Source organism: Scardinius erythrophthalmus, assembly GCF_964197995.2.
Source record: "Scardinius erythrophthalmus genome assembly, chromosome: 3".
Lineage (NCBI taxonomy): Eukaryota > Metazoa > Chordata > Actinopteri > Cypriniformes > Leuciscidae > Scardinius > Scardinius erythrophthalmus.
Window position 1 is genome coordinate 15236435 of NC_138223.1, and position 24586 is coordinate 15261020.

Sequence of the window (24586 nt, forward strand, 5' to 3'; positions counted from 1 at the left end):
CAAATACTAAAATTCTATACTATTGTGACAATTAAATTAAAAACTCAAATCAGTCATTTTAAATCAAATAAAACAAAATGGATTGGATGCAATTAGATGCAAGAAAGAATCATATGTGAAGACCCCTTTAAAAATAATGACCACATTGATCGCCATTGTTGAAAATGACAATAAACCTGACTTTGACTTAAAGTCATAAAACCTCTTTAAAAATCAGGCAGTGACTTCATGCGTGCATTAAAAGTGCATTACAGTTAATACGAAAGACAGAGTGAATTAACTTGTAGATGAGGAAAAGTGCGGATTAGCAGTGTGATTGACACATTCTGCAGCGCTTGCTAATCCACTCGCTCTACGGATGTCACATTAATCTGCTCTATAACCCACTGACCAGCAGCTCTAAACTAATGGCACGTGTAACTAACCAAAGGTTCAGCTCCGGGTCAAACAGAACAATGTACGAGCGTGGTTGAATGTTCATGTCATCACCCCAGATGATGTGCAATGAAATCTCTTCATCTTAACTTTACATGCTTTAATCTACACAGGCGCAGATAACATCTGCACAACAAAGCCATTGAGTGCAACTACTTTTCCATTTTTATATTTATATTTTATATTCAATTACAAAGACCATAGATAGAACAATACAAATTTTACAATTATTATTATAAAATGATTAAATAAAAATAATTAATAAAATAATTATTTTTTTACACCCACATAATAAATCTATTTAATAAATTAAATGAATACAATTACCTAAATTTGAATGAAATGTAATAATTTTTTCTGCATTTAAATTCTTAACAACTAAAAACACAATGGTATTTTTTCCCTCATCTACTAGAGTATAACAAAATGCAAGCCTGATTATCTGCTTAAATGTTTTGCCATGGTCATCAAATGAAAAGATGTATTAAATCCATGTATTAAATGTTGACGTCATTTCTTTACGTAGTCAGCGAAGGGCACAGTTGTCTTGTAAACACTGATCCGGACATTTGGTGCAGTGAAAGAAACATTGGAGGATAGTATTATAATCCATCCAACTGGTTTAGCATTATGAAATTGCTTAGAATGTCCACAAACCTTATTTTTTTAATTACATACTACGTTGTAAGCTGCATTAAAGTTTGCCTTTATCCTCAGTATATTGGGGAACTAGAGCATTTCATGAAAAGAGCCAGCAATTATTCTGAGTTTCAGAGGATTCTGCCACTGTTTGATATGTTTTTGATGCCTGTATACTCACTTTGCGTATGCGCCAGCTGGAGCACGCTCAGTAGAATCAGTAGTACCGGCTGGTAGGCGCTTCTGTAGATCATGTGACCTCTGGCCATCCTCTGATTGGCTTGTCTGTTTATGTGGATCACCAAGCTGTAAGTGCACTCATAACCTAAAATACACATGTGAACAAGCAACCGTATCTGTCAGTCAAATGTGTAGGCCACAGCACATGACATGAATCGATCGCATTAATCAATTAGTACTCTGTGTGTGAGACTTTCTCTGAGGATCAGATAACAAATTACTGAGTGGTCAATCAATTCCTGAACAATGATCATATCATTTAACATAGAGCCTTCACAGGCAGAGAGTAGTCTAGCTTGCATTAAAGGAATAGTTCACCCATTTACACACCCTAATGTTGTTCCAAACCGAATGGGGGTTGTTGAGCTCCACAAAGAATGAATGAATGAATGAATGAATGAATGAATGAATGAATGAATGAATGAATGAATGAATGAATGAATGAATGAATGAATGAATGAATGAATGAATGAATGAATGAATGAATGAATGAATGAATGAATGAATGAATGAATGAATGAATGAATGAATGAATGAATGAATAAAAATCTTCTGAAGCTGTACAACTTAATGAAAATCTTTGCATAAGTTCGGTCATTCATGTTTGGGTATATTCAAATATGGTGCATCAAGGCCAATTGTCGCTGACATCAAAACTGGCACAAATTATGTATTTTTATGATTTTTATAGATTTATTTAAAATCATAGTGTTTTTTAAGCTTGACAGCCCTAGTCCCCATTTAATTTCATTTACAGAAAATTTCCATGAATACATCCTGCAACAGATATCCTCATCAAATATGAATTAAGGTTTCCACAAAAATATTAAGCAGCACAAGTTTTTTCAATATTGAGAATAATAAGAAGAAATGTTATTGAGAAGCAAATCAGCATATCAGAATTATTTTTGAAGGATCATGTGACACTGAAAACTGCAGTAATGTTTGCTGAAAATTCAGCTTTGCTATCACAGGTATACATTAAAATTTAAAATAGATAAGAGTTATTTTAGATTGTAATATTATTTCTCAATATTTCTGTTTTTACTGTATTTTAGATCGAACAAATGCAGCCTTTTGGAGCATAAGAATCTTCTTTCAAAAAACATCTTACCCAACTTTTGAAGAGTGGTGTATGTGTTCGGAATGGCATGAGGGTGAATTAATGATGTTCCTTTTTGGATTAACTATTTCTTTAATTTAGTTCAGAGAATACTGACAGTAATTGTCCTCCAGTGTGCTAAACATTTCTAAGCGATAAACTTTAAAACAATTTGCCATTTCTCTCACTTCAAAGCTGTCAGCCGAGTTAGCGAGTTAGCAGAAACGTTTTTTGGGGGGGAAATAGCTGATAGTTGGACAAACAAAAACTGTTAACATCTGTTCTGGTTATAACAAAAGTGGGACAAAAAATAACTGGGAAGTTATACAAAGTTCAGATTACAATAACTCTGTAAAACTTTAAGTAAAATAACAGCATGGAATATATGATAATACATGACAGCTCCTAAAGGCCTCTCTCTCTCCCCAGCAGGCCAGAAAACTTTACCATAAACTCAATAATTATAACCCAGAGCCCATAAATATATAATGTATCTTACTTCTGAAAATATAACGAAGAGAACGAGAAAGAAAGAGAGAGAGAGAGAAAGAGTTGGGTGGGCAGTTGAACTGCACTAAGTAAAAGTTGCATTAAATATGGATGCTGTGCATGGGAGATTGCCACAGATGGGGGTGTGTTGGGAATCGCTATGGTAACTCTGCCCCCATGAGCACCACGCTTGTCACATCACATCACATCATTAGGAGAGAGAGTGGTTGCAGACCCCCTCATCCGTGCTGCCTATCCATATTTAATTCCTCCACTGCACTCTGAGGCTTCCTTCACTTTTACAGTGCTGAGAGAGAAAAGACCACACGTGTTACTTCCTGCAGGGAATCGTGATGATGTAGGAAACGGGGAGTGAAGGAGGAGAACGGTGACACATACAAACCCCAAATGAGTGTGTGTTTCCACATGTCTGGATTCGACTGTGGAGGAAATGGGTCAATCTGATCTCTGACTCATGTAAAACTGAAGCCCTTCAAACCCCTAAACCTACACACACACACCATCTGCCTCATTTGGAAAACACTCCACAGCAGCTTAACACAATCCCTAATACACATTATTATCAGGAAAATACGTAAATGCACGCAAGGCATACGCAAACGCACAAATACACTGAGTATATCCACCAAAGATGCGTCACATCTAAAAGTCTAAGACCACTAATGAAAATGCTTACATTTTCTTCTAATTTATATATTTATAATTTAATGAGTATAACAGTTTCTGTAAAAAATTACATTATTTAACAATAAATAAATAAATAAATAAAATTCAAAGTCAGATAGAATTTTTTTTTTACAGCATGCACTTCACAAACTTCACAAGTCTGATTATCCATGTTCAGTACTGTTTGAAAGAGCCTCTTCTTTGAAAGAAAATCTGACTTTTTGCACAAAGGTCACAATAGTGCTGACTCTTGCTGAAATATGTATCCTAGAACTAACTGTTTATTTACAGGTTAAATCAAAATTTATTTTTCGATTTGGACAATGTGGATATTGTGTGTGTGTGTGTGTGTGTGTGTGTGTGTGTCCTGGTAAACCCTACATTATCGGGACAAAACGGTAGGTTTAGGGGTAGGGTTAGTGTAAGGGGATACAATATACAGTTTGTACAGTATAAAAATCATTGTCTATGGAAAGTCCCCATAAAACATAAAAAAACTCATGTTTGTGTGTGTACATGTTTTTCTACCCCGGTGGGGACTTCAACCTGAATGCACACAGACTCACGGTGACTTGTGTCACACAGTTGAGGTCCCCATGAGGAAACAAGCTTCTAAATCATACAGAAAGAGTTTTTTTGACAATGTAAAAATGCAGAAAGTTTTCTGAGATGGGTAGGTTAGGTTTAGGGGTCAGGTTAGTGTAAAGGGAGATACAGTTTGTACAGTATAAAAACCATTACGTCTATGGAGAGTCCCCACAAAGATAGTAAACCAGACGTGTGTGTGTGGGGGGGGGGGGGTGGATTATATTCCTCTCCCCTGTGTTAGAGCCATATGCTACCCTGCCTAATCTGAAAAGAACAGAGATCATTATGATAACCTGATATTTCCTGCTTCAACTCCATTTGTGTCAGAAGTCGATAGCTAAGCTTTGTGGCTACGTCTGTGTGCATATGAGAGAGACAGAGAGAGAGAAACATAAGAGACTATGAAAGTAAGCCATCAGCAAGCGCATATATGTGTGTATTTGTGGAACAGCGAGACATAGCTACTGACTAAACAAATCTGCATCTTAATTACTTATTCAGATGCAACGAGTCAAATAATTGATATTTATTACTAAGGCACCAATCATGTTAACATGCACCGACACAATTAGCCTGCAATTAAGTGATGAGAGGGCTAACAGCATATCAAACAACAGTGAATGATGAGCTTTCTTTTGAGAGACCCTCGTCGTCCATTGTTAAAGGGATAGTTAACAAAAAAAATTACACTTCTTTTAGTATTTATTCACCCTCATGTCGTTCCAAACTCGTACAGCCTCCTTTCTTGCATGGAACACAAATTGAGATATTTTGAAGAATATCCTGGCTTTTGACCAGTTTACATGTAGATTTCCCCCTACACACAAGACTTAAAGGGTTAGTTCACCCAAAAATGAAAATTATGTCATTAATGACTCACCCTCATGTCGTTCCAAGCCCGTAAGAGCTCCGTTCATCTTCGGAACACAGTTTAAGATATTTTAGATTTAGTCCGAGAGCTTTCTGTTCCTCCATTGAAAGTCAATGGACGGCATACTGTCCATGTCCAGAAAGGTAATACAGACATCATCAAAGTAGTCCATGTGACATCAGTGGCTCAATCTTAAGTTTATCAAGCGACGAGAATACTTTTTGTGCGCAAAAAGTAAACAAAAATAACGACTTTATTCCACTATCATTTCCTTCTCTCTAGGCCTCAAGCTATTTCACGTAGTGTTTTTGCGCAGCGCGTCTGTGTTGTACGTCACACGTAGGCTCACTATTGGCCGACGCTGGTCATGTGTGATGCGTGTGACGTACAACACAGACGCGCAACGCAAAAACACTACGTGAACTCACTCGAGGCCTAGAGAGAAGGAAATGAATAGTGGAATAAAGTCGTTATTTTTGTTTACTTTTTGCACACAAAAAGTATTCTCGTCGCTTGATAAACTTAAGATTGAGCCACTGATGTCACATGGACTACTTTGATGATGTCTGTATTGCCTTTCTGGACATGGACAGTATGCCGTCCATTGACTTTCAATGGAGGAACAGAAGGCTCTCGGACTAAATCTAAAATATCTTAAACTGTGTTCCGAAGATGAACGGAGGTCTTACGGGCTTGGAACGACATGAGGGTGAGTCATTAATGACATAATTTTCATTTTTGGGTGAACTAACCCTTTAAGTTTACCTGGGTGTCTCCAGTCGACACCCAAACGTCTATAGTCGACACTTGCAAAATTATACTCTGGTGAATTCACCTCTGATCAAGTTGGTTGATGCCTAAGATAGCTATTCTGAACGCATATAATAGTTACCTGACCCTTCCTAAGAGTCTTACACCAAGTCGAACGACGTCTCGTTCCTTTTTGAACACAATCACTTGGGAATAAGGTCTCTAGTGTTCCACTAACCTGCTGCACAGCAATAACTAAACAGACTCCAGACAATGCCTTCGAATGCCTTCACGACCGGAGGATCTCAGACAAATTTCAGAGAGAATCCCACCAGCAAAAAGAATACAACAGTTTTTATAGAATAGGAGCATGGCAAAGGTGACATGATACATTACATTATTTTTCCTACAATAAGATTGGTTCTTCATTAGCATAATTCAGCAAACCTTTCTGATACTAGGTAGAAGCAAACTCTGACTGCTTGATTTACTTCACTTTGTTACTCGAAGTCATGAGTTTATAAATTTAGATATCTGTCTAGTTTCATTTCCTCTTTTGTTATCTTCAGACATGATTCAGACAGGATTCCTGATTCAGACATGATCATACATGCAAAACAATAACCATGCAATGCAAGATCAGGTTATTTCACAGTGGCGATGCCAAAATGTAAGCATTTATGTATTCCACCACTCTATTATATTTCATTCAGTTTTCGATGATGTGAGTTGTAATGTTAAATGTCAGTAGGAAACTTGTACACTCATATTCTCCTCTCATGTTTGCAGTTTCTATGACTGTACAACTTCTCATTCGCCTACACAAGATGAGAATACATTTTTATAATTTCTTGGGTATTTCTATGATATATATACAACCAGAAACACTCACTCTGGTTGGATGCGCTTATATCTGCAGGAAGGATGCAAAAATCTAGTAGTGACGATTGGTTTATTGTTTAGCAGTTTTATGCTAATAAAGGAAAATGGTTTAATGCGTTAGCATGACCACAGGTGTTTCAGCTTATTAAGCATAATCGGTTTAAGAACATGCATGTACGTAAACGCACTCATTGACGTTGGTCACAAGATTTGTAAGAAGCAATGCTGTTTGATGCCATTGACATTTAACCTAACACAACAGCTAAATCTGCCACATTTGATAATGATGGTGCTTTTTGTCATCATGAAACACACTTACCGGCGTTCAATCACAAAATATGCGAGAAGCAATGCTGCTTGATGTCTTTGACGTCAAACCAAGCAAAACATCTAAATCAAACCTAACACAAGGTCTACATTAAAGGTGCGCAGGTCTTTTTTTAGTGTTATCAGACATGTCATAAGTTGCATAAGTCATAAGTCCATATCATAAGTTGCAGTGTCGTCGCTGTTGAGTGTAAAGTCAGTAAGCTAGACGAGGCGAGAGGCTCGGGAGCGCGCATGCGGTTGACGTCACTGGCGGTAAATCCGACCCGGGTCCTTCACATAAAAATAAGAATACTTGCTTTCAGAGGTAATAGCAAAACCCGCAAAGTGGATAATTTTAAAGGAGAACTCGGCAACTCTAGCGAACTCTAGTCACTTCTTCGCCGATTTTCCCTTTTGTTGTCGCATGTTTTCCCCACGAGCTCCCCCTACAGCTGTGGGGGGGGCGTATATTTCACAACACAGTCGTAAAAAACTCACTTGCGGCAGCCACCTCCCCCTCTCTACCGCTGCTAATGTGCGTTTGTTTTGATCGGAGCAAGCCAACTGTATCGTGTGGAGCTATGTCTACCGAGGTGGGTAATCTGGTAATACATCATACATGCGTGTGTGTTTATGTCGAATTGCCGTAAAGCAATTTGTGTTTCGCGCTCGTTCTCGTTCTCGCTTTCGCTTCTCACGAGACTTCCAATTTCTATCTTGCCGGGACGGTAGTGAACAAGTTGCAAGGTTGGTTTTCCGCCTGGGAACGCTGGGGGGAGCGGGGAAAGTCACCAATATCACCAGAACAGGTTGTTTAACCATCCAAATGATTTCTAGACAGTTTTATTAAGTTAAAAAAGCTACCAAGTTCTCCTTTAATGTGAGATTACAACCCCTTCACACATAGGCAATAAAAAAAGGATTCGTTTTGGTAGAAAAGCTACATACAGCACCTTTAAAAATCTACATCAACATCTAAATCTACTTTATCTAAATACATTCAAAATCTGCCACATTTGATGATGCTTTTATAGTGTTTTTTGTCATCATGGAGCACTTTTCGTTATAAAGAAATGTTTGACCAGGATATGCTTTAAAAATTCACCTTTTGTGCTCCACATAAAAAAGAAAGTCACATGGGTTTGGAATTTTCAGAGAATTTGGATGAACCATTCCTTTAACATCCACACAACTTTTATACTGTATTAAACCACGTCCCCTGTATTTCAAGTGAAAAAAGGAACCAGAATAATGTAGGCTTTGAATGGCTACAGTTAAAGCTCAATAGACAAGCCTCTGAACTCCCTCGCAAACCCTGCCTGAGTGATGCACTCTTATTTTGCTGAACCATGTCAGTTTTTAACTATTAAATCAATTTGTGCTCTAAGGTCCATGGACATGAGCGGCAATTTAAAATGTAGCTTATAACTATAGATGGAGCTGCAATACTAATACATACAACTTCTGATCTATTAATGCAGAACAGCAGGGGTCTTCAACGGGAAGTTTGTGACAGTACTGCAGTAGTTTTTGTAAAAAAAAATATGGTGAGTAAACTTCAACACAATTAAGCTAAAGTTAATAAAAATGAAGCTTAGCTAAATTATGTATTAATTCCCACTTCCACAATAGAATGCATTAAGTAAAATTAAAACACTCTGTACATAGTTAATGATCATTTGAATGGTTATGTAATGTAAGCATTATAGCATACATTCATTTGATACTATACGCATATTTGAAGGCCAGACTTCAAATGTAACAGGGGGTCCCTGCTCTGTCTTTTATCCACCAGGGGGTCCTTGGCCTGAAAAAGGTTAAAGACCCCTGCTGATCTTCCAAGCAAATCTGTTTATTCATGTAGAAGACTAGTGAAACTTGTTTATATTTGTTTGTGCATATAGAGTGTGTATGTGTGTGTGCCTCAGATGAGGACATGGTAATAACGGCAGTTACATAACGTGATTTGCAGTATTGGGGAGGAAAATTGCTATGTGTTTCCTAATGTTTGTTCTCTAACATACAAAAACGCACACTGAATCGGATATAATCACTAACTGGAAAGAGAGATTACCATTGTGTACTAGGTACCTAGTAGTAGCTGAATCAAATCCAAGTTTTCTCATTTTCAAACAGCTTCTCTAATATGCATCCCATCACATGAGCACTCAGACATATAACAGCAAGGAAAAACAATTCTTTGGCCATATGGCCGCTGTAACTCAACACAAGAACATGTAAGTCTGTTACAACCACATACTCTACAAAACCCCTCATTAAGTCTCAGTACAACAGATGCAGCTGTCAGGGCAAGAGACAGATGAGGACAAAATGACATGTAGATGTGGGACAGTCTTGCTGGCAGGCGCTCATTGCCTTGACAATGCAGAACTCCAATTAGAGCTACTTTGACATGGAGCAGCTGAGACAGTTAACAGGTACACACATCTGTCTCACCCTGACGAAAAGTGACCCGAAGCTTCTACATATGGAACGCCCTGCATGACACAATCATATGGGTCCTCTGCGTACTTCAAGTGGCTTCTGTTATACTTCAATGCAACATTTAAAGACCTTCTAGATGTTATATTCCACTTTTTTTTTCAACAGAAAAAAACTAAAAGAACTACTTGCCTGGATGTGCAGAACTTACAATTATTACAAATAAAATGTATGCCTAAATAACTTTATACCATGGTCTGTCTCACTAGACTCTAAATACTCGATTCTGATTGGCTGGAAAGTGTGCATTAAAACTGTTTAATGCACAGTAGGGCTGCACGATATATTGTTTGAGCATCGATAACACGTGTCACATCGCAGGATGTGCGATGTCAAGTAGTGATCGTAGCTGAACCATGATACGAACAGGCTAGCTGCCCCCCCGGAATACATGTGATTCACGGATTAATTGCAAAGTTTATCCATCATATAAGTTTATAATTTGCACGTTTTTAAGTCCTGTCAGTTTAAACATCGAGCACAAGAAGACTGGAACACCGAATTCTGTTGTCTTTCTCATCTATTTGTGCTTGAAGGGACACATACACACAAAATTAAGTCAAAAGGCCCATCTCTGCGAGAATCCTGGTAAACACAGTAAACAATTGAAAAAGAAAACAGATATCATCATTATATTGGATCCGCGCATTCGTCTTAAAGTGACAGCAGCCTAATAAACCTGCATCTGTTTGTGTCACCAATGTTAATCAACCAACAAAAGAGAAAGAGAAAACCCCTTTTTGAAGCTTTTATAAAGACGAATTGTATTAATGAATTAATTATATTTCATTTATTAAGTGAGGGCAGTGTTATTCTACATTTGATTATTAAATTTCTGTACCTGAATACTGTTAGGTTAACCTGAAAAACATAAAGCACTGCTTATTTCATTTGTATCTTTGTTCTATTGTATTTATCTATGCCTGTAATTTGTTGAAAAGCCGCCTCTCATGTAGTGCACGAGTACTGAATTGATTCCTCTTCCGTGTCTTCTTGCGGTTGAACGGACAAACACACAAAAATGATGTCCAAATATCCTTGTAAACACAGTTAGTTATGTCTTAATAAGTGAACGTAAACAGTTGAGAAAGAAAACACATGTGTAACAGTATATTGGATCTGTGCATTAGGCTTGTTGCGATAGTCGGTGTTACCGGTGATACACGGTGTTTAACCCACCTACCGGTCATAGCACTTGACCACCGGCACCGTCCCCATCGTGTTGAAGTTTTAGCCTATATATAATAAAGCACTTAATTCAGTTAGTGACTACGTGCCTTCGTAATTTAAGCGGAACGAGCGCCGCAGTAAAGCAGCAGGTGTCCGATTTCATTTATCATTTGAGGAGAGTGAGGCGAGCTAACTGGCAAAGGATGGCGGAAGATCTGGTTTCAAAGAGAAATGCAAACGTGAGTTTAATTTTTATATTAGTTTTTTTTTGCACTTAAGTGTCCAGTGATTATTCGGGTAGGCTACCTTATTTAACGAAGTTTTTGATGTTCGTTCGTTTCATATTCGATGGTTGTGCGGTGTTTTTTGTTTTGTTTTGTTTTTTTTTTGCTGAAAAAGGCAGGCACTTTATTTAACGAATAGTGATTTTTTTTATATAATTTCTTGTTTGATACTTGCACGATGTGTGCAGTGGTTCGTTTTGTTAATAAATGCACTTTAAAGGTGTTTCATAAGTGCTTTTGTTTAGTTTTTACATGGTGTGTTAAGTTATTATTCATTTTGCAATAAAGATGTGTGTAGCCTAATACAAGCGAGTAGGCTATCTTATTGTTTTGTGTATTTTTATTAAGAATAAAATAAATTAACCCATGATTAATTCAAACAAATGCTACTGAATTGCCGCTAATTAAAGTGAAAGTAAATTGAGACGTGTGCACGTCCGCATTTTCGGCCACCCGAAATCCCCGACACGCAACCCCGGTGACACCGGGATTACCGGTTTTTTTACACGTCGATTAACCGGTGGAAAAAATCCGTCACCGCAACATCCCTACTGTGCATTGTCTTAAAGTTACAGCAGGCTACTAAACCTGCTGCTGTCTGTGTCATTACTGTTAAATGAATTAAATAAATGTGATGGACATTTTAACATGGTAAGTATTAGAATTTGTTTTGTCCAATATTAGGGAAATTAAACCAGACAGGTGAAAAACATGTTTGGTGGCTCAGCCTTGAGCAATCTATGTGCATCTTTTTTTCTTTTTTTTTTTTGTTAGTGCCACATGTGCAGATAACAGAATACCATGTAAGGAGCTGTTTTACCTGACTAATACTGTAGGAAGCTCTCACACATCTAACGACCACAGGGGATGGGTGGCCTTTAAAGGTGCCGTAGAATGGATTATTTTATTATTTTATAATGTTTCCTGGGGTGCCCTTATAATGTTAGTATGTTTATTAGATCAAAATTTGTTATAATTTAGAAATAAAAGGCATATTTCCTAGCCTGATTTCATACCCTGATCTGGACACTCTGTTTGAAGGGGCGTGTCTGCTGTGAGACTTCAGTGTAAACGCCCACTGCTGTGATTGGCTGACATGCTTGCATATGAAATATCTGGCATTACATGTAGAGCTATCTGGAAAACATTTACTATTACAACGATTATACGTTTTTACTATTACAGCTATCGGGATTAACGAATCATGATAAGTTTTTTTAAGTATTTAGATCTATTCCAGCATTGAGCAGATGACAGCCTGTTGATCGCGTGAATGAAGATCTTTTCACTGCAACGCGATTTACTGATGCATAAACAGTGTTGAACGACTTTGAGAGAAAGATTATCTGTCTGGACTTGAACAATTACACATCAGAAATTCACATAACCCACTGGTTCTCCAGAGGCTCGGATGAAGGAGCTAAACAAATATTTTTGTGTTCATTTGTAGTTACATCCAAACACTGAACAACTGCCATGCTTTGTTCGCTCGTCTGCAAGCCACGATGTCTCTCGAGGAAAAAACAATATCGCGCTGGATCTAGATAACACAGTGTAAATTATCGTTAATAAAATCACTACTTACCGCTTGCGGGAATATAACGTTAGTTGAAATTGCACCCTTCGTCCGTTTGAGACGCCGAGAGAAGCCTGGCTGCTTGATATTGTTCCAGGTTAGAAAAACAGTCCGTGGTGAAACGGGCAGAGCAACTAACAACTTCGAATTAAACTGTAGCGGTATCCGATTATAGATAGATTATAGATAGATCTGCCATTTTCTCTATGATCCTCGCTTGTTTCTTCACCTGCAGAACTTCCGATGATTCGGCTGTGCAGTTTCGCCTGGCACTGAGCATGGGCTGGCTTATGCAAATATTTAGAGGCGTACATATTAATGATCCCAACTGTTGCGTCACAGTTGGTGTTATGTGGAGATTCGCTTGTTTTTCAGGGGTGTTTTTCAAAAACGAGATTTAAATAAGAAAGAGAAAACTATGGTGTTTGAGACTCACTGTATGTCATGTCCATGTACTGAACTCTTGTTATTTAACTATGCCAAGATAAATTCAATTTCACATTCTAGGGCAACTTTAAGTGTTTTAATGTGAATTCCCTTTTGGTCTCTTCTCTGTATGTAAGAGGGTCCTTCTTGCAAGAATAAAAACCTTATAAAGACACTTTGTTGGTTTTTACAAATCTGCCTTTGAAGTTTATTTTTCACTCACTGAATAACTTTTGTAACTTTAATAAGGATTAATCTTTTTAATTTGATTTCAATTTCTGAACCTGAACTTGTTCAGTTGTATTTATTTGTCCAGTTGCTAATTTGTTCTTTTTCATAATTTTTATTAGTTTGTCTATAGTTTATTAATTAGGTCTTTAGGCTGCAGTTTTTTTCATGGTATTCGGCTGCAACAGAATGTTTTGCAAAAAGACAGATAAATATGCTTGATATCTAAATGTTTGACTTTTTTTATATTGGAATCTAAAATCGTTAAGAATCGGGATCGATAAGCAGAATCAGAATTGCTCAAATTCAAACGATACCCAACCATAATCGCTACATTCTATTTCTCAGCAACGAGGGGGTAACTTCGTTGTTTTTGAAGGAATTAAACTCACTGCTTCATTGTTAGAAGAGAGAGATGCTGCACAGATGCAGGTAATTCACGTCTCATCTATCGCTCTTTCTCTCTCAATCAATGATTACGCTAATAAATGCAATAAATGTATTCAAATAAATGCAATATTTCATTCATTCAAATTAATGCAATCTTACCACACTACTATATCTCTGTCTGATTTAAAGCGGGCAGAATGCTAGATCTAACTAGCCATAACTGACGGAAATATCTGTCATTTTTATCCTTCCAGTCAAATATTGCGCAGCAAACATAAATAACAGCTTTAAAGGTACAATATGTAAGAATTTTGCATTAAAATATCCCAAAATCTCAAGGCCAGTGTTATATATTTTGTTAAGTTGATTACTTTCAATATCCTAAATGTTTCCAACTATTTTTAAATTGTGAGAAAATTGCGATTTTAACCAAGGAAACGGGCCGTTAGAGCAGGGGGGAGCTGGGAGCGATTTTTTTTTTGCAGGGTGGTAGCGGAAAACTCACTAATATTGATTAGGGAAGTCATCCCTGATTGGTCTTAACCCCAGTGACGGGTAGGTTTAGGGGCAGGGCTGGGGTAGGTCCTCACATAGACCCCAGTGACAGGTAGGTTTAGGGGCGGGGTTAGGGGTCACCAATCAGGGATGACTTCCCTAATGAATATTAATGAGTTTTCCGCTACCTACCACCCTGCAAAAAATAAAATTCCAGTCACTTGCGTCATATCCGCGTTACCCTCGGTTTCCGCTCGTACTACGTGGAGTCCTGGACAAATGCGGAAGTTGTAGTTGTAGCGTCTATCAAGCAACAAACGTTAGCTTGTTTCGTGCTGTCGTTATGGAACACAATTATTCTTTACCGATTGCAGCTGGTTCTGTCGACAAAGCATGCTTAATTTTATATTTTCCACATGTAGCATTCAGTTATGTTTATGTAAGTAAAGTATTATTGCTTTAGATTTGTGTTTAACATTAGTTTATTGACATTGTTTATCTGGTGTTTATGGCAATGTAAATAAATATAGCATGTGTTATACATACAGATTAATCAGTATTTTGGCAAATGATGTGGGTATGTTCGAATGTACTTTTGTTTAGAACACGCAAAATTGCGCAGCGTTATCACAACAATGAATTCGACATACAGTAACATCTATGATAACCAATGTAGTATTAAACCTTACTTTTATTGCTGTTAATTAATTTTAATGAAATAAAAGTGTGATAAGGTTCAAGAGTAAGGAAGGAAGAAGACAGGAATCGGAGTGACTGGGACTTTATTAAAATAAAACAAAACAAACAAAAGTCGCGCACAACGCGCATTCACCGTGGCAACCGCGACGCACAAAACAGTTCAAAAATGAGAGCTCGGATCCACCGGTTTTCTTTCGCAAAATTCTTGCATATTGTAGCTTTAACTTGTTAATGCTGGAAAATGACAATTTGAATACTTAACATCGGGCGATTCCTTGTCTCCATGTCACATTAAAAGCATTCAATGCACAGCTAGCCGTAGATTATCCCTTACATACTGTATGTAAGTCACAAATATGCACAAATGCAAAAACATGTCCTTCCTCAGTATTTTTCTCCTGTTTTCCATTATAAATATCTAAACATTCTTAAATCAAGATACATTTACTTGAGAAGGAAAATGACTTATGATATTAAGTATTGTTTTCTGAAAATATCTCCAAAATTAAGTGAGTTTAAGCTAAAAAAACAAGAACAATATCTGTCAAACGGTTCTCCTGCTTCTCATTTAAATGTATCTTCTTGATTTAAGATTTTTATTTTTGGAAAACAAGACAAAAATACTGAGGAAGAATTTTTTTTTTTTTTTGCAGTGAATAAACAAATGAAAGCCTGTTTATTTCAAAACTTCAGTTCAGTTTTTATGTAATTATTGCTAAATGGTTCAAATAGGAAACAAATATCTGAACACCCCCAAAATACATATTTTGAGAATAGATCAAAATATTCTTAGATAATATGGGGAAAAACATACTTGAGAAGACAAACAGCTTGTATAAATGGATTACCATAATTTTGTTTTATATCCTACAAATGGGGTTTGCAGCACCAAGTTAAAACAAACCATAATCAATAACAAGCCTTTTTAAAGTGCCTGATCACTTTTATTCTTTTTATACTTTTACACTTCTTTTTATACTCCTATATTTGTTTTCAGTGGAACATGGAATGCAAAGCATAATACATAAGGTAGTTTCCATCTCCATATAGTGGGCAGAAAAACTAGAAATAAAACGTAACGTAAAATCATTAGTAGTTCTAAACAGGTCCAAAGAGAAATGGGCCTTGAATCAGACTTCTCCATTCAACAGGAACAGTGCTGTTACTAACAGTGTGTTCCTTTATGTGGCATGAAGACAATAACTATTAGGGTGTAACTGAACAGACTGAAACACACAAAATTACAGTCAATATGATAAATACTCTTTAACTGGTTTAACATATTCAAAAATATACAGCTGAAACATATATATATATATATATATATATATATATATATATATATATATATATATATTTCCTACATCATGTTAAAATATGTAAACAAATCACTGAATCAAACTGATTCATGTAACAACCAGTTTGAAAGAACTGAGAGTTGTTGAACTGAACATGAGCATTAACTCATGAGTGATTTAGACCGATTCAGTGTGTTTCGTGAATCAGGTGCAATGTTTCATTAAAACAACATGTCAGAATAACTTGTATTGCCTACCACATTAAGCCATGGTGATTATGTAACAGTTGGCTCCACTATCCAAAAAGAGGCATACATTTTTTTTAAAAAAAGATCTGAAACTGGTTGATGAATTGTACATCACTACAAGGTCTCCTTGATCACCACTCTTTGATGTTTAGCTTATGGAAATTAAGCTAGAAAATACTTGCATCCTGCAAGATCTCCCTTTAAGTTCATGGAACCTCACATACTATGAGCTTTTTTAAAGGTAAAGTGGTAAATTGTTCAATGTTAATGTACAGACAACTAGAAGCTATTTATATGAATTTACTGTGTCGCTTTCAAAACATTGCTCTGTTTACTTCCTGACAAGCCCGAAATACCAACAATGGCTGTTAATGGCATATATTTGGGCCGGAATTATGTTTTTCTGAACAATGGCAGATGTTTGGAAAACTTGTTTAAAGACAAAATTTTGCGGTGCCATTTGGAGACAATAGTGTCATTGAAATTACATGCGTCACCTTAAAAATGTTAAACTGGTAAGCATAATGACTGAATACAGATGTGACATGAGAGAAGTAAAAAAATAGCCTCCTAGATAATTACTGTATGTTAATGCTCAAAACGTAGACTTACAAGTAAGTGATAATGTACAGTCAGCCAGTCATTACTGGAAAATAAACCCCACTTTCGGATCACCCTGTTGAGGTTTACTTTGCAATAACGATCGTCTCTGTAAATTATCAGACTGTATTTTGTATTTTTCTAAACAAGAAACTAGCACAGCTATGTAGTAGGGCTGTCAAAAGATTAATCGCAATTAATCGCATCCAAAATAAAAGTTTGTGTTTACATAATATATGTGTGTGTACTGTGTATAATTATTTTGTATATATAAATACACACACATGCATGTATATATTTAAGAAATATTTGCATACATATACTGTATATATTTATATATAATTTATATTATATATTTATATTTATATTATATATATATAAATATAATTTTTTTATATATAAATTACAATTTTTTCTTAAATATATACAAGCATGTGTGTGTATTTATATATACAAATTTAATTATACACAGTACACACACATTTTATTTAAACACAAACTTTTATTTTGGATGAGATTAATCGTGATTAATCTTTTGACAGCCCTATAGTATGTAAGAAATCAGATGTCAATTGTACAGTTTATTAGTCATTTTAAATACAGAATGCAATGAAATATTCCAGAGAGCCATGCTTTATTCTGTCTCTTATCTGAAAGCAACAATCTTGTCTCTTGTCTGTAATCCTCATCATGCTGTGAGTGAGCTGACTGTGTATGCTCAAATATTACAATAATGTAGTCAGTCAAAACAGGACTCAACAAATATGATTTAACAAATACAGACAGGACACATTTTTACGGCCCATGAAAATTTGTTTTTTTCAACAAAAATACTTTTTATATTAAACATTATGGCTTCTTTAAGATTTACAAATTTACATCAAATAACAGAAAAGAAACAAATATACAATTTTCTGACTGAATATTTCATTCCACAAGTAAGTTTGCAAAGTAATGTTGACTTTAAGATGGTGAACGGACAGAACGTGCTCCTGTTCTATACTTTTTTAATTGTTGTCAACATTAGACATGCATCAGATAAGACTTCTTTGCAATTCATCTTACTGTTTTTTAGCATCTAGCGCTACGAGCGTTCAGTTTTTAAAACTCTACTGTCAAGCACAAAAAAGCATGCAGAAGTTCTGTTCTATTCCATTGTGCTTCGTCTAGCTGTATTCAACAGCAGGGATGCATCACACATTGACGACTCCTCACTCTTTTGTATATCTATTGCTCAACAGTTTAGCTTTAAACACAGAAGCATACCCAAACATAACTTACAGGTCTGTCATAAATACAGTATTGCAACAATTGAGCCAGTCACAGTCCCATGAAGTTGTTTGAAACTCAGTCATACTTGTCCTGGTCCATCAGGCCAGCTTTACCACTATTTAATGGCTACTGAGTGCAAGCTGTTCTCAAGAAGGTTAGAAATCATATACAAAAAGTACTTGAACCATATGGTTTTGACAGTAATGCACATGCAGAACACTTGAGCTGATCAAGCTTTAAGCACTGAGCACATCAGTGCTATTAAAGTCTTCTCCAGTTTCAGGAAGAGATTTTACAGCTAGCTTTCAGCTCAGTGTCATAAGCACAACTTTCACTAGCAGAAGCACTTAAGACCCACACCTATAAATGGTATCAAAGACGCACGTCTGGGCAATAAGCACAGGGATTGTGCCTCTGTGATATCTACATTATTAATATAAACCATATGCCACCAAAGCTGATGCAATCTGCTTTTCAAATAGTGCAGGTTTTCAAGTGTGCTCTGAGCAACCCTTAGTCTGCAGGTGGAATGAAATAAATTATTCAAAAGTCAGAAAATCACTCTCTCTCTCTCTCGCTCTCTCTCTCTTCGTCCATCTGTCATTTTCTCACGGCTCATGCTCTGGGCATTACAGGTCAAACTTTTACACCTCAGACCAACCACCAAACTCTCCGCTCCTTTCCTTTCTCTTGCATATGCAAACCTTAATACCCTAACATCATAATATCCCTCACTCTCTCCCTGCTCCCCCTTCAGTCTCTCTCACACACACTAAGAGCATTACGAGGTATAGCAAAAGTCATCACACATAATCCCCTTCAACGTGAACTTTGTTCAAATGTAGAGTCATTCAGTTTATTGGTCCATTAAGAATATGCTTTTAATGATCCGTGGAGAACGTTCCATCACAAACAGTAATACTTTAAGCTCAGCATAATACCCTGGAGCACTGGGTTCCCCGAACATCACTGAATGATCTAAAAAGCAGTGGGGAAACCACCACAAAAATACATGCCACTTAAGACAATAAAGACAATTGCAATTGCCTAAATGATCATTTAACAACATATGCTTGTATATTGTATACTGTGTGTGTGTGTGTGTGTGTGTGTGTGTGTGTGTGTATATATAGATGAATAATATATATTTATATATAATAATATATTTGTGATTTTGTAAAACAATATGACAAATAGAAATATTAGGAACATGATGCAATACTCCGTCCTTATCATAATGTTAATATGCTTGCAAAGCAGCACCCACAAAAAGTGGGAATGTGCATGCAATATGGTCTTCTGTATTAGCCTGCCAATGATTAAAAAAATTAAAAAATAAAAATGACAATCGATTCATCGACTCGAGTGGATGACTGAGCATAACAATGAAATTATTTCATCATTTCCTCTATAATAACCAGGGAGCGGATGAGGCTTTTACTCCTCGCCTACCTGATCAACATCGCTGTCGGGTTCAGGTTTTCATTCGGGTCTCACCGGCTCGGTACCTTCGTGAAATCATCTATAAGCACCAGAGATATAATCCAGAAGCCCGTCCTCTCCTTTCTGATGTTCACCGGTTCAGGGCTGAACTATAAAAAGCACAACAGCAGCAGAAGCACTGCGTGTTTCCAGCGCTCGTAAAGAGCTCGCAGGTCTCTCTTTTTGATGATGCTGATGCTGTGTGTGCAGCCGAGCGCGCGGGCATACAAAAGCGCTCGCGCACACACTCACTCACGCACACACTCACGCACAGCGGAATATGAGGGACGGGCTCGAGGCAGGACAGAGCGGCGACGGCGGAGTGACGTCAGGTGCCCCGGAATGAATCTCCGGTTCAGGGAAAATAAATAATTTGGAGGAATTGCATTTGCACATCGGAGACACTTAAGGTAAGTGTCCAGAAACCAGGTCACTCATCCAGAATAGTTTTTATTTTTATTTTTTAGTTTGATGTAGGCTACTGAGACCATAGCCTACATGGCACTGTTTTAATTCACATGGTTGGCCGATATTAAAAAGGAATTATTCATCTTTTTGAAAGGTAGCCTATATGATAGCCTAATATTAATGTGTGACACAAGCCTAAAGTAACCTGTAGGCTATGTAGGCTAATAATTTGAATTGGGAGACTGGGGTAAGTTGTCACTTTTAACTCCAGTCATTTTTAACATATTTCTTTTCTTAAGTTCTGTTTAGGCATATGGCTACCAAAATAAGAAGGGGTAAGTTGTCACAATTGATCCTCCCTGCATGAAATGGCCTATTACAGGCTTTTCAGGAAAATATAAAAGTAAAACAATTTTAAAACAGAAAATATTTTAATTATGTGTGTAAATGTAAAACACATTTGACAACCTGTACCAACCAGCACGCTCAAAACTTAGATATAGGCCTTGTGACACCTTTATCATGCAGCATGACAACTAGCACTTGGCTCAGCTAAAATGTCTTTGTAATAATATTAATATAAAGTAGAATTTATAAAAATAAACTGTAATATATATATATATATATATATATATATATATATATATATATATATATATATATATATATATATATACAGTGCAATGCATAAGTTAATACACCCATGCTAAACTTGACTAAAAAGAGGAATAAAAAATCATCTTTTGGAAATTGAACTTAATGCCTTAATTTAAAAAATTAGGAGAAATCCAACCTTTAAGGACACCAATTTTCTTTGTGAATGAATAATGTATCGTAAATAAATAAATGTTCTTCCTTAAAATACATGGTGCATAAGTGTGTACACCCCTATGTTAAATTCCCATAGAGGCAGGCAGATTTTTATTTTTAAGTATTTTTTTATTTTATTAATTTTTAGGATACTATGCATCCTGATAAAGTTCCCTTGGCCTTTGGAATTAAAATAGCCCCACATCATCACATATAGCCTTCACCATACCTAGAGATTGGCATGGGGTACTTTCCATAAGATCATCTCTCAATGCAAATCAAACTAGCTTTTAGGCTAACTGAAATAAAACCATGCCAATCTCTAGGTGTGGTGAAGGCTATATGTGATGATGTGGGGCTATTTTAATTCCAAAGGCCAAGGGAACTTTATCAGGATGCATAGTATCCTAAAAATTAATTTAAAAAAAAAATACTTAAAAATAAAAATCTGCCTGCCTCTAAGGGAATTTAACATAGGGGTGTACACACTTATGCACCATGTACAGTATTTGAAGAACATTTATTTATTTACGATACATTATTCATTCACAAAGAAAATAGGTGTCCTAAAAGGTTGGATTTTTCCTAATTTTTTAAATTAAGGCATTAAGTTCAATTTCCAAAATATGATTTTTCATTCCTCTTTTTAGTCAACTTTAGCATGGGTGTATTAACTTATGCATTGCACTGTATACACACACACACACACACACACACACACACACACACACACACACACAGTGCATGCATGCATGCATAACTATTATGCAAGTTAATATTCTAATCATATTTTTTCTCCAAGCACATTTTACCAATTCCAAACCACATCAATCTTAATAACTATTATTCATTTTATATTTAATCATTTATAAGTGATATATAATTGTTATGGAACGCTGGAAGTGAAAAACGCCTTATATTCAGGTTTGCATAATTATTAAGCAGGTTTTTTTTTACATGTAAAGTGGCCAAAAAGAGATTTACTGTAAAGTAAAAAATTATTAAAGGAGAACTCCGGTCAATTTTAACATTGAGCTAATTTTTTTGTACATTTGGAGTGCTGTCAGTACAGAGAACAACGACAAAAATCGGTGTTGCCTACACCGTGTTATCCTCTTTTTAAAATTTGCACCCTGTTGACTTCAATTGGGCAAGTTTTAAACCTGCTTTTAGTCTCTTAACATCCTTGATGTGTCATTACAAGTGCCCAGCCATGTGAGTGATTCCTTCAGAGTCAACACGCGGTGAATCTGACTGCAGTAGATGTGAAAGATAGGAATAAAAATGAAGTTAATTCAGCCAGCGCTCATACCTGTATTTATTTCCTGTTTTCGGTCGAAGTCCACAGTAGTCGATTGTCGAGTTCACGCAGTTAGTTAGTTACCTATGATCACGCGCGTGAACTCGACAATGGACTACTGTGGACTTCGACCGAAAACAGGAAATAAATGACACATCAAGGATGTTAAGAGGCTAAAAGCAGGTTTAAAACTTGCCCCACTGAAGTCAACAGGGTGCAAATTTTAAAAAGAGGATAACACGGTGTAGGCAACACCGATTTTTGTCGTTGTTCTCTGTATTGACAGCACTCCAAATTTACAAAAAAATGAGCTCAATGTTAAAATTGACCGGAGTTCTCCTTTAAGGGCTCATGAGAAGGATGCAATACTAATGCAATGCTTGAAATTGCTAAATTAAGGCGTGACCAATGGACAGCAAGATGCTCATTGCTTTAGCAGGGTCAGTCAAAAATAGGCCAAGAAGAAAAAACACATGTTAACTGCAAAAAAAAAGAAAAGAAAAAAAAAGAATTAAGGTAAAGAATTTGGTGGGAAACCATTAGGAACCATTTAGTCTTCAGCGCTACCGTTTTCCAGAGCTGCAACCTAAAGTCTCCAGAAGTAGGTGTCCGGATCTCAGAGACTTTAGTAAAGAATCCTGAAATATGACGCACACTTAATAAGAATCACAAGCTGAAGTGTTGTGAAATACATGAAGATAGACAGAAAGGGTGGGACTGACTCTTGAAGGACCAGCACGACAAGAATTCATCTTCCAGAATCTGGCAGTAAGTTTTGGGAGTTGATTTTAAGTCCATCTCCTACCCTGAAAGGTCCGTCTTGCTCATAGTAGCAGCTCAAAGCACGACTCCCTCGCCACCGCTGCTGTTGTCTGACTTGAACTTGTGCTGGTCCCTTAAAAGTCACTCTCATCCTATGTCTATAAAGCCTTGAGACAGATCTATGAACAGTCTGACATAGTATGACATAGTCATAGACTATGAACTGTCTATGAACAGTCTTCATGTATTTCACAACACTTCAGCTTGTGATTCTTATTAATTGTGCGTCTTATTTCAGGATTCTGAGTCTCTGAGATCCAGACACCTTGTTTTTCTGGAGACTCCAGGTATGATGCAGTTCTGAAAAATGGTGGCACTGGAGACTAATGGTTTGGATGCATCATCAAATGGATTTTTTTTATTATTTTTTTAAGTACTGTTTTCAAGCATGTTTCCCCCAAACACTAACCCATCTATCATTGGTCAAACAAATAGATAGCCTCACCCCCAAACAACACCATTGGCCGCTATGTTGGATTTTGTTGAAATAATATTCACAAATGGTGAATATTATTTCATCTGGCTTATACTTATTCAAGTTGTAATGCAAATATGTTATAAGGACATATTTTAAAATATACAGTACCAGTCAAAAGTTTGCAAAAATTACTATTTTTAATGTTTTTGAAAGAAGTCTCTTATGCTCATCAAGCCTGCAGTTAAAAAAAAACAGTAATATTATGAAATATTATTACAATTTAAAATAATGGTTCTCTTTTTTTAATATACTTTAAAATGTAATTTATTTTTGTGATGCAAAGCTGAATTTTCATCAGCAAGTACTCCAGTCTTTGGTGTCTTATGATCCTTCAGAAATCATTCTAATATGCTGATTTATGATCAATGTTGGAAACAGTTGTGCTGCTTAATATTTTTTTTATAACCTGAGATACTTTTTTCAGGATTATTTAATGAATAAAAAGTTAAAAAGAACTGTATTTATTTAGAATAGAAATCTTTTGCAACAATATACACTACCGTTCAAAAGTTTGGGAACAATAACTTTTTTTTTTAAGAAATTAGTACTTTAATTCAACAAGGACACGTTAAATTGATAAAAGGTGATAACGATTTATATTCTTAGAAATGTTTTTATTTTGAATAAATGCTGTTTTTATGAATAAATGCTGTTAACGTTTTACTCAATGAATCCTGAAAAAAGTATTCCAAAAAAATATATTAAACAGCACAACTGTTTCCATCATTAATAACTGAGTATTAAATCATCATATTAGAATGATTTCTGAAGGATCATAAGACACCAAAGACTGGAGTACTTGCTGATGAAAATTCAGCTTTGCATCACAAAAATAAATTACATTTTAAAGTATATTAAAAAAGAGAACCATTATTTTAAATTGTAATAATATTTCATAATATTACTGTTTGTTTTTTTTTAATTGCAGGCTTGATGAGCATAAGAGACTTCTTTCAAAAACATAAAAAATAGTAATGTTTCCAAACTTTTGACTGGTACTGTATATATATTTAAAAAAAAAGAAATTATATATTGTTATATTGTCTCTTTATGTACAACACAAAATAAAACATTTAAATGCAAAATATTTTTTCTTTTTTTGCAGT

At 36.0% G+C, this 24586-nt stretch overlaps 1 protein-coding gene across 1 annotated transcript in view; it reads right to left on the bottom strand.

Annotated features, from left to right (window-relative positions):
- Nucleotides 1–19918, bottom strand: part of ptprdb (protein tyrosine phosphatase receptor type Db) — a 62112-nt gene extending 42194 nt beyond the window's left edge. Inside the window, exons 1-2 of the mRNA XM_081362476.1 lie at nt 19633–19918; nt 1256–1399 (exon numbers count right to left, since the gene is read on the bottom strand). Coding sequence (XP_081218602.1) covers nt 1256–1343 — 88 coding nt within the window. The 5' untranslated portion in view covers nt 1344–1399; nt 19633–19918. The remainder of the gene's footprint in view (nt 1–1255; nt 1400–19632) is intronic.
- Nucleotides 19919–24586: the final 4668 nt, after the last annotated feature.